At 48.0% G+C, this 11,545-nt stretch overlaps 2 protein-coding genes across 2 annotated transcripts in view; both read right to left on the bottom strand.

The window, feature by feature from the left end:
* PIWIL4 (piwi like RNA-mediated gene silencing 4) overlaps positions 1-10,575 on the bottom strand; it is an 82,803-nt gene extending 72,228 nt beyond the window's left edge. The window contains exon 1 of the mRNA XM_032852779.1: positions 10,471-10,575. The gene's annotated coding sequence lies outside the window, so the exon portion shown is untranslated. The remainder of the gene's footprint in view (positions 1-10,470) is intronic.
* On the bottom strand, positions 8,011-10,396 carry FUT4 (fucosyltransferase 4). The gene has a single exon (XM_032852780.1). It carries the CDS (start codon positions 10,117-10,119, stop codon positions 8,917-8,919), a length of 1,203 nt encoding a protein of 400 aa, XP_032708671.1. The 5' UTR covers positions 10,120-10,396; the 3' UTR covers positions 8,011-8,916.
* Positions 10,576-11,545: the final 970 nt, after the last annotated feature.

Below are 11,545 nucleotides of genomic sequence, written 5' to 3' on the forward strand. Positions count from 1 at the left end.
GTCTGGACCTTCATCCTGTCCACCTGGAGACTCTTGTACTTAGTCCAGAAGATCACAACTGCTGTTAGCTTGATATCAGCCCTCACATGAGGTCTCCAGGCTCTAGGAGATACTATAGTAAGGGTTGTTGGCACGCAACCAAAGGCCTTGCTTCTAGTGAGTGAGTAGGCAAAACTAATCTAACCAAATGTCTTTCCAAATGCCCAGCCATGGAAGTCCCAGCAAGCTCCCTGGTAAGCCAGTGCTGAGTATATGCCCCATATCCCAAACAGACAGGACTTAAGAAGATTACCCGTATCAGTAGCTGAGGACTAGTGAAACTCAAGTGAAATAACCAGGACAGAGGAGCCTACATCACAGTCAATACAAGAATGAGACTTAGTGAAAAGCAGGATACTAGTAAAAGAAAGATTTGGAACCAAACAGAGCCAGAATCTGGGCTCAGGTATTATCTTCATAAATGATTATCCAGTTTGATTCTCAGTTTTCTTATCTCTAAAATAGGGTTAATGATGGCGTTTGTCAGCTATTGTTACACAACGAATACCTCCAAACCCTAAAACGAGAAACATCATCTCACAGATTCTGTGGGTCAGGAATGCAGGCGTGGTGCACCTGGGGGCCTCCGACTTACAGTCGCTCCTGATGTTGCCCTTAAAGTGGTAGCGGAGTGGGGCGCCTGGGTGGCTCAGTGAGTTAAGCCTCTGCCTTCAGCTCGGGTCATGATCTCAGGGTCCTGGGATTGAGCCCCGCATCAGGCTCTCTGCTCAGCAGTGAGCCTGCTTCCTCCTCTCTCTGCCTGCCTCTCTGCCTACTTGTGCTCTCTCTCTCTGTCAAATAAATAAATAAAATCTTTAAAAAAAAAAAAAAAAGTGGTAGCGGAGTGTGAGGACACATCTGAAAGCTCAACTTGGGAAGAACTGCTTCTAAGCTCACTCATCTGGTTGGCAGCACTCAGTTGCTCTTGAGCTGGTGGACTGAGGGCAACTTATATGAATTTCCCAGGCCTTCCTCAGTCTCTTGACACAAGGCAGCTCACGCCATGTCAGCTGGCTTCTCTCAGAGCCAGCAAGCTAGAAAGCAAGAAAGGGCTCCCAAGACAGAAAACCAAACTGTTAGTAACCATATTTCAAAGTTTCAGCCTTACTCTTCAGCCATATTCTATTCGTTAGAAATGAGTCCCTAAAGGGGCACCTGGTGGCTCAGTCCGTTGGGCATCCAACACTTGATTTCAGCTCAGGTCATGATCTCAGGGTCATGGGTTCACTTCCCACCCCCACCTTAGAGATTTCTGCTTGTTCCTCTCCTTCTGACCCTACTTCTGCTCCTCCTTTCTCAAATAAATGGATAAATAAAATCTTAAAAAAAAAAAGTAATTGAGTCTATAAATCCAGACCACACTCAAAGGGAGATAATGACACAGGGGCGTGGATACCAGCGGTGGGGGACCAATGAATGTCGTCTTAGAGGTTGCCTACCACAATGGCTTCAATGTAAAGGGGAAAAATATATGGAAAGCACCCTGTGTTTAGTAGGAGTCTAATAAGTAATAAATATTAGTGAACTTCTGGCAAACAATTCTTGTTTAAAAGCCACAAATTTGTACCTCTCCAAGAAAGAGCCATGATAAATTATTAGATAAGATTCATTTTTATCTAAAGACTTGATCACTAAGATAACTGTGCTTAATTGTATCTCAGACTAAGTTTCAGGTAGTGCAACAGAAATTTCTGAAATGTTTACCTACTGAGAAAAAATCAGTGGGTAGGGGCAAGCTGTTCCTAGTTGCTAGGAGAGCAAAATCCCTATAGAGATTAGTCATTTTGAAGGCAATACTTCATAATGACATTTATTTTTAACTGGAGTATTAGTGAAAATAATCAGGTAGGTAAGTGTTGAGACCAGAAGTACATCTGGGGGAAGAACATCAAAAAGACTTTGTGGGGGCACCTGAGTGGCTCAGTGGGTTAAAGCCTCTGCCTTTAGCTCAGGTCATGATTTCGGGGTCCTGGGATCGAGCCCCACATCGGGCTCCCTGCTCAGCAGGGAGCCTGCTTCCTCCTCTCTCTCTGCCTGCCTCTCTGCCTACTTGTGATCTCTGTCAAGATTTAAAAAAAAAGACTTAGTCTGTGACCTCACAAGAAATGTGTGTTAATGGAGCGCCTGGGTGGCTCAGTGGATTAAGAGGTCAACTCTTGATTTTGGCTCAGGTCATGACCTCAGGGTTGTGAGATAGAGCCTTGAGTCAGGCTCTGCACTCGGCCTGCTTGAGGTTCTCTCTCCCTCTCCCTCCGTCCCCTTCCCCTGCTTGTGTTTTCTCAAAATAAACAAATAAAATCTTTTTTTTTTTTAAAGAAATGTTCATGAAGTGTTGAATAGCCCATTTTTCTCCGCTCTTAAAAACAACTCAGATTAAAATGTTTAGCACTCATGGTCTAACAGGGCAATATTTTTTAGTATATTTAGATAAAAGTCTATATATTTTATTTATTTTTTTTAAAGATTTTATTTATTTATTTGACAGACGGAAACCACAGAGAAGCAGGCAGAGAGAGAGGAGGAAGCGGGCTCCCTGCTGAGCAGAGAGCCCAATGCGGGGCTCAATCCCAGGACCCTGGGATCACAACCCGAGCGGCAATCCCAGGACCCTGGGATCACAACCCGAGCGGAAGGCAGAGGCTTTAACCCACTGAGCCACCCAGGCACCCCATAAAGTCTATATATTTTAAAAACAGGAATTTGAGGGGTACCTGGATGGCTCAGTTTGTTGGGCATTTGACTGTTGATTTTGGCTCGGGTCATGATTTCTTGGTCCTGGAATTGAGCCTCATGTAGGGGAAGAGAGTCCGCTTAAGGATTCTCTCTCTCTCTCTCCTTCTGCCCTCCCTCCTACTCACACACACACACACACACACACACACTCTCTCTCTCTAAAATAAATAAATAAACCTTTAAAAAAAAAAACCCATGAATTAAAAGATCTCAAAAATCCAATCCTGTACCCCTTACTTGAAATAGTTTTGTCACAGGGTTCCCCATGAAACTAGTCCGTCCAATGTACTGAGTCTCTTATTTCCCTTGGGCTCTTTTTCAAAGGAGTCATTCGGTGATTATGGCTACATAAAAAAAATAATAAATTTCTCTACAAGTAGATACTGAGTACACTTGAAGTATGCCAACCAGGAATTAAAAGAACAAAAACAGGAAGAAAAAAAAATGAACAAACAGAAACCTGCAACAAAAGTGGGTTTTGCAAGATAAAAAAGAAGCATTCACAAGAGTTCAAGAATCTCTTGTAATGAAATCAGGGGACAGTTTTCTGTATCTGCTGAAATGTTAGTGTACTCCTTGTTAAGGTCCTGACTTTCCCCGTCGGTGAGTTCAGACTTCTTGATTTCACTTCCCGTGTGCCAACAAATGCTGTATTTCAAGGTGGAACAAAGCTTGCCTTTCAGAACATGGCACCAAATGGAGAGTTTACTCTATTCCCTCATTCTCTGCGCCTCTGTTCCTCCTTGGTCCTCTTTACATGTCAGTTACTGCTTATCTTCCCTCTCCTTCTTTTCTATTTGCTCTTCTCACTTGCTCTTCGAACACTTCACTCCATTACTTCAATGTCTTTGCCTTTTCCTTTTTTGTCTGCACTTCCCACATATGATCACCAGCTGTCCGACTTTCTGGGGCACCCTCCTTTGCACTCATTTATTATTCACTATTGAGTCCTCACTTTTGAATCCCCTTATCATGCCTGCTCCTACTCTCCACTGGTCATCATCACTTTTCACAATCTACTGAAATGAACACATCAGTGTGTGTGTGTGTGTGTGTGTGTGTGTGTGTGTGTGTTTGTGTTGGAGAAAGGAATGCAGAGAAAATATTTGATGTTTTTCCCTTTTCAATCATTTAAGCATCAGCTGTTAAGAAGGATGCCTCTGCCCACCATCCTGTTCCCAGTCTTTATTCTCTTTTAAAATGGCATTATTCGGGGCACCTGGGTGGCTCAGTGGATTGAAGCCCCTGCCTTCGGCTCAGGTCATGATCCCAGGATCCTGGGATCGAGCCCCGAATCAGGCTCTCTGCTCAGCAGGGAGCCCGCTTCCTCCTCTCTCTCTGCCTGCTTTTCTGTGGTCTCCGTCTGTCAAATAAATAAATAAAATCTTTAAAAATAAAATAAATTCGATTAAAATGGCATTATTCAGCTTACCAAACAGGAGTGTGTTGGAGCACTTAGTAAAATAAATTGGAATGAGAGAAAGGAAAACCCTACTTATGTTCTTGGGGACAAGTCACCAGGTTCAAGTGAAGAAGCCAGGCAAGAAAGAAAAGAGGACGAGCTGAATTAGACCTGGCACATCTCGGAAGAGATAAAACCATCACACTTTAGTGACTAATCCAGGACTGATGACCTTACAGAAACCCCTCAACCAATAAACACCCCACATGTCCCGGTTGTACATATCAGTGCCTGGGGGATAGATATTATAAACAAGGAGTCGCTTTCCATCTCAACACTTTAATCATTTTACCAAAATAATCTGAACACGCATACATAAATACTTCATTTGGTATAAGAATGTGCAGCATAAAAAGTCCCTGAGATACATCCAAAAATGACGTGAAGCACATTAAATGCGATTATTCACCATACCAATTACCAAGAACTTGGCTCCCTTCTCTCATATCTAAGGCAGGTGACACTTGGATATATGTGTGTGTGTCATATATATAGATGCATGTTTTTACGCTAAACCAGTCTCTCCCTTTCTGCTGCCGGGTTTTCTGCTGCCTGACTTTCTGCCAGTTTACTGCTGCTGGGCAGGAAGTCATTTTCAGACTGTAAGGAAGGCTCATGGGGAGGTGAATTAGTTCTTAAGCCCTGGGGTGCCAGTCGACAGAATGATGGCAAGTGAAACTAGGAGATCCCCCAAAAAGACGTTGTCCAACCCCCTCACTTTGCAGTTCAAGTGACAGAGGCTCAAAGGGGTTTGACCTGTGATAAGCACAGCTGGTTCTGCCACTATGACCGTAAACTTAGGCACGTCTGGACTCCTTCCTTTGTACAATGGACTGGTGATAGTCACAGCAAACATCTTCCAGGTGCTTCCTATGTGCCAGACACTAAACCAAGGACTTTAAGTGTCTGATCTAATTATTCCAAAACCTCCGTAAACTATAGATGATTACCTTCAATTAGAAATGGGACTATCAAAACACAGAAGGCTTAGATGATGTACCCAAGATAAGACAATTAGGAAATGTTGCAAAGCTGATCTGGAACCCAGGAATATTTGCCTCCAAAATCCCTTCATTCCAATTCTTAAATCCCTTCTAAGAAATACCCATCAGGTGGGTTCCCAAATTCCTTCTATGGCTGGAAGTCTTGCACAGCATTGACAAACCACGGCCAAAACCAGGCCCCTCCAACTGTTTAGTATTGGCAAAGGCTGCTTTTGCCCTTACATCAGCAGAGTTTAGCAGCAGCAGAAACTAGATGGCCTCCAAAGCCAGCAATAATTACTCTGGCCCTTTACAGCGGGTTTGCTCACCCTGCTCTAGAACTTTGAAGATCTAGAGTGTACTGGAACTCTGTAGCACTTGACTGAGTACAATGCACTTTGGGCATATGAATTTTAACCTACTCAATTTAAGAGTATGAAAAACAACATAAAATGAGCAACTGCTGTATTTCTTACTCTGACAAGATCAGTCTAAAAAATATTGTTCCTTCTATACCCAGAATTTGCACGTAAGTAAAAATTCAAGTATACCTTCCTTCAGCAAAATATTTAATAAATATGGTCAGTTTTAAATAGACTTACCACCAAGAAAAGCATGGTAAAATAATAGTTACTCATGTAGCTATGTAATTTGATAATTTTTTTTTTTTCAAAGCAAGCATAGGTGCTTCCTCCTAGTCTGAAAATGCAAGTTCAATCTAAGTAACAATGGTGATTCTTGAAATCATATGGTTTAGCTTTAGGGATACATTTGAAATACAGTATGAGGCCCCTTTTTATTTCAGATATATCCTGAAATATATGTTGAGAACTGTAGACATACAAACACATAAGGAGGAACCCTGAAATCACCGCAAAAAAAAAAAAAAAAAAGGCAAAGAAAAAATTTCTCTTTGCCAACTGACTGCTATGTGTTAGGCATCTTTATTTATTTTACTTCCCCAAATGCTCACGATGAGCTGTGAAGTATTGTCCTCCTCCATTTTCTAGATAAGGAATCTGAGGTTCAAGGTTATTACTAATTTGCAGAGGTCACACAGCTGGAATCAAATCTAAGCCAGATTACCTCCAAAATCCACTCTCCCGGTGCCCCATGTAGATTCCCCGTTAACACCAGTATCTCATAAATACTCATTTTCAAGAAAAGAATTTTTCTGGGCACCTGGGTGGCTCAGTCAATGACTCTGACTTTAGTTCAGGTCATTATCTGAGTTCGCTTCTCCCTCTCCCTGTGCCCCTCCACCCACTCGTGCTCACGCTCATGTGTGCTCTCTCTCCCTCAAATAAAGTATTTTTTTAAAAGAATAGAATTTTTAACTTTTTCTTTATTGGCTAGCTAATAATTTGTAATGCCACCCACACTGTAATATTTAAATAAAGCAATTTTATCGGTGGGCTTTAATTTCTTTTTTTTTTTTTAAGATTTTATTTATTTATATGACAGAGAGACACCGTGAGAGAGGAAACACAAGCATCAGGAGATGGAAAGGCAGGCATCCCGCCAAGCAGGGAGCCCGATGCAGGCCAGATCCCAGGACCCCGGGACCACAACGGGGACCATGATGGGGACCATGATGGGGACCATGACAGGGACCACGACCAGAGACCGGAGCCGAATGCAGACACCCAACCATCTGAGCCACCCAGGAACCCCTTTACTCTCTCCTTTCAAGAAAAAGAACTGAAGCGGTTGGATTTTAGTCAGCCTTTCAAGTGAGTCTGCAACAAATGCAGACACAGTACTTACTCTATGATTCAGCTAATTGTCCTAATCAAGTGCACAATTGCTGTTTACGGCAGAACTTTATATAAACCTGATTAATCTTGTACCACACCCATAATAATTAGTCGCTGAGGGTCCTTATTATAATAAATCGAGGATTTCTTTATATTGTATCTGTATTAGATAATGGATGTTAGCTGAACGTATTGCAATAACCATCACACATTTTATGTAAACCATCATGCTCTATGCCTTCAACGTATACAGTGACATGTGCTAATTATTTCTTAATATAGCTAGAAGAAAATAATAAATCTAGGAGAAAAAGAAACCATTGTTTGAGGCTGTAAATCAACCGGCTTTCTAGTTATTGACCTATAGCCTGTATTACATTAAAGAATGTCATTTTAAACAAATAGGTTCTGCCAACTGATTTATCAAGTTAATTACTTACTTGTTGGCAGTGGCAATTCGAGGAGACTTTAAAGGACCTTCCTTGCCTTACACATTTTTTTGTCTTTCCTGGCCCCTGCAGCCCAGTGTTTGGCACAGAGCAGGCACACGAGGACACCTACTAAGCTATTCATTCAACAACTTTCCAAGGCAGTAACATGTATTTTCAAAGTTGGCCCCAGGATACTGCATCAAGGATACTAGGAAGGTAAAGATGCACTTGACTACCATGCAGACCAGGAGGGGAACCTGCTGGCCCTAAGCAAAGTTGCAGATTTGGATTTTAACAAAACCGAAAGCTCACTGCAGAAACTAATTTAGTTCCACTCCCTAGCAACTAAACAGTTTACCAAAAACTGACTGGAAGGGGAAAAAAACTAGCACTAACAGATACTTTTTTCCTCTTCCATGATTCCATAATGCAGTACCATCTTTCCTTGTTCTGCAAACAGGTAATATCAGCACCCCTGGAAGACTGATGTTCCTGCTGAAATTTTGGTCCAGTGAAATAGATGAGAACAAGTAATTTTGTGGAAAGTGACACCGTGGCTTCCTTCTCCTGTTTGTAAACACGGCTGGCTTTCTGGAAAGAGGGGAGAGGTTGCTTCCACTTTATTTTCACATCTGTAATTTCAATACACTTCTTAAAAATTTTAAGTTATAGAAAAACATAGACACAGAGGAAATAAGTTAGATGATCATTCACATTGCAAAGGGATTCTCCATAGGGCTGCATTAAATTCTGAACTCTCCTAAAGCAGTGATTGGGACTTGATCTAAAAGCAGCTTTCCAAAAATACATTTCAAAAATACATTTGTAAAAGTGAGGTATACCTATAGATTCATCTGAACTCCCCTTCAAGGGCAATCTAACATCTTCTTTGCATTCATAGAGCAGGGGAATAAAAAGGACTTGTTAAGGAACTGTCAATGGATTTTTGGGTGACCCTCCTTCTCATATTCCTTCTTCTTAGGAGATGAGGCTTTTCAGAATTCAACAAAGAGGACCCACCGGTGGCCTAGTCCTATCACTGTTCCACAACAGGGCGCCTTCTTAAACCCCAGGCTTGCTGCACCTTGGCGCAGTGAAACGGGAGTGTAGATTTGGAGTCCACACAGACCACAAACGTGGCCTGGGGCCGATGAGGAAAGCCAGAGCAACTAACTCAAAGGCTTCCGGTAGATAAGCTATTTCTTCTCCTCTGCACCAGTTACACGGTAAGGAAGGGCTCCCTTCACAGGTGAACACTGATGCTCAGGGACAGCAGACAGAGCCCAACTGCTGTTTATGCAAAAACCCCATGAGAACCAGGAATTCTTCCCACCCAGTCTTTGCGCTGAGTAATATTGATTAGCCATATGGAAACTACCATTTCCCCATAGAGTACAAATGGGTGTCTGGAAAACTCCGTCCCATGATTCAGGAGTCCAGGAGATGCACAGCCGAGGCTCAAAAAGCTGCCCATCTGACCTCCCCAGGGATACACGCACAGGAGAGCGGCCTCACCGCTCAAACCAGCGAGCCAAGTTGCGTATGCTCTTGGGCCGGTCCCTGGCGGTCTGCACAGCCTGGCAGGCCCGGCACCAGGGCTCGTCCCAGAAGGAAGTGATGTGCACGGCGTAGCTCCGGCGCCAGTTGAAGTAGCGACGGTAGACTGCCGGGTTTCGGTCGAGGAAGAGCAGGTAGGCAGCCAGGGAGGAGGCACTAGGGAAGTCATCCACGTGGATGAAGGCACCGCGGGGCACGAAGCGCTCGTAGTTGGCACGGTCGGGGCCCAGCACCACCGGCACGGTCCCGGCCAGCAGCGCGTTGCGCCAGAACTTCTCGGTGATGTAATCGAGGTGCTGCGAGTTCTCGAAGGCCAGGTAGAACTTGTAGCGGGCCACCGTGTGCAGGAGACCGGCGTCCGGCACCGGCAGCCCAGGCCCGCTGCGGCCGAACACGTCCACCGCCACGTGCTGTCTCAGCTGGTGGTAGTAGCGGACCCGCGCCTGGCGCTCGTCCCAGTTGCTCACCACCCAGGACACCAGCCCCCGTTTCCGGGCGAGCGGCGGGCCCAGGCCCGGGGGCTGGTCGCTGGGATGGGTCCTGGGGTAGAGATAGCCGTAAGGCACGAAGACGTCCGAGTCGGCCCGGTAGGAGAGGGTCCAGTTGAAGAGGTTACCCGCCAGGCTGCGCAGGCCCGGGGAGTGGGAGGGCGACTCGAAGTTCATCCACACCCAGCGCTGGCCCGGGGGCCTGAGGCCCGAGGTGGCCAGGGCTTCGGCAGCGGCCGCCGCCTCGTCGTCCAACACCCGCAACTCCAGCTCCTCCGTCCCGCGCGCCTGGACGCCCCAGGGCGGGGGCCAGTCGGGGGGGCCCTTCACGAGGTCCCGGTGGTGGAAGAGCACCGCCTGGGCCTCCGCATAGGCCGCTCGGTCGGTGAGCAGGCGGCAGCCGCTGATGTTGAAGCGCAGCCAGCAGTCCGGGGGCCGCCGCGCGCCGCTGTCGCGCCCCGCGAAGGGTTCCCACCACAGCAGCACGCCCACCGGCCGCCGCGGGGCGGGGGACGCCCAGGGCAGCGGCGGCAGCCGAGTCCAGCAGGAGTAGGCGGCCAGAGCGGTGCACAGCAGGCCGGCGGCCAGCGCCGAAGCGCCCCGCGGAAACCCCCGGCCTCGGCGCCGCCCGAAGCCCCGACCCGCCGCCCGGCCCCACGGCGCCCCCATGGCGCGCGCAGGCACGTCCGCGGGCGGAGAGCGGCGGAGCCAGCTCTCATGCTGCCGCTGCGGCTCTAGCCGTCGTTGCCGCTCGCCGCTGGCCCTGGGGCGGGAGAGGGCGGTCCCGGAATCCCGAGGCTCGCGGGTCTGGCTCTCCTCCCCGCGAGTTCCCGCAGGGCGCGCCGCCTGAGCGAGGTGAGCCGGCCGGGCAGCCCAGCCGGGCGCCGCCCCGTCCCTCCCCTCCACCGTGCCCCCAGCCCGACCCCCGCGGCTGCCGCGGGCCCTTCCTGCCGCGCCTCCGCCCGCCCCCACCCCGTCCGGAGCTCCCGGACGCCCCGCCGCGCGGCCCAGGCCGCTCACCCGCTCCCCGGGATCCCGCCTCCGGGGGTCCCGGGCCTTTCTGCGCGCGTCCAGCACCCTGGCCTTGAGCCGGGGCCTGCCCGCGGCTCTCTCCCAGCTGCGCCCCGGCTTTCAGTCGCGGTGGCCTGCACCCTCGCCTTGCAGATCGGGGACTCGGCTCATCGCTGGGCGCGTGCGGAGAGCCCCAGAGCAGGCGCGGGTTCCTGGGCAAGGAGGGCCGGGGGTGCCGAGACCCCGGGGGGGGGCGGGGACGGAAGATCGGGTGCTCTTCCTTCCTCACCGCCCTGCTGTGGCCAGCGACGCCTGCCGGAGGGAGGGAGCCCGAGAGGCCGCGGGGACGTGCGGGCTGAGGCGCGGCCACCGTGGCGGTGACCGTGACCTCAAGACCCGCGGAGACCGGCCGGCAGCGCGACCCACAGAGCGGTAGTGCATTTTGTGAAACCAAGTTTCCAGGGAGGATAGTTAAACCCTGATGTCACAAGAACGTTTCCTTTGCCTGCCTCTCGAGGAGAGGATCGGAGGAATAAAACATTTTCTGAGCAATGGAAACATTCTTTTCCCTCCCTCCGTCTCGAAATAACTTCTGAGTGCTAGCCCATAGCTTTCTTGGTATGGGGCTAGGAGGACTTGTAAGCGGAAGATAAAGGTATGGCCCTTGTGGCCTTTGTGCTCAAGGCACTTCCTGCCTATTCAGTCAAAGGAATGAATGAACAGCACTATTCATTTGACTAAGCACGGAAGAAACAACCGAATTTCTGTACTCATGAAGATGACGCAGAACACTCTGGACTGTAAAATGATGGCCAGGATAATTAACTACAGCACCCAAGTTTAGGATGTAAAAGATAAGGATCTCAATCCCTCCTGCATCAGTGAGTCACAACCCAGGCATCCACTTCTACAGTCACTTGAGCCTTTTTTCCCCTACAGCTTGAATTTGGATTTCTGGGTTTAGACCCAGAACTTGGGCCTTCACTTAAGTTATTAAACTCTTATTCAGTGAAATTCCAATAGGCCATAGGTGGGCTGCTGACCTAAGGAGAGGCGGCAGCTGGGAGAGAACTTTTAGTAGAAC

The sequence above is a fragment of the Lontra canadensis genome, unplaced genomic scaffold, assembly GCF_010015895.1.
Source record: "Lontra canadensis isolate GAN:19392208 unplaced genomic scaffold, GSC_riverotter_1.0 scaffold7, whole genome shotgun sequence".
NCBI lineage: Eukaryota > Metazoa > Chordata > Mammalia > Carnivora > Mustelidae > Lontra > Lontra canadensis.

Excerpts from the sequence above, each read along its gene's own strand:
- FUT4 (XM_032852780.1), bottom strand. The coding sequence starts at position 10,119 with ATGGGGGCGCCGTGGGGCCGGGCGGCGGGTCGGGGCTTCGGGCGGCGC.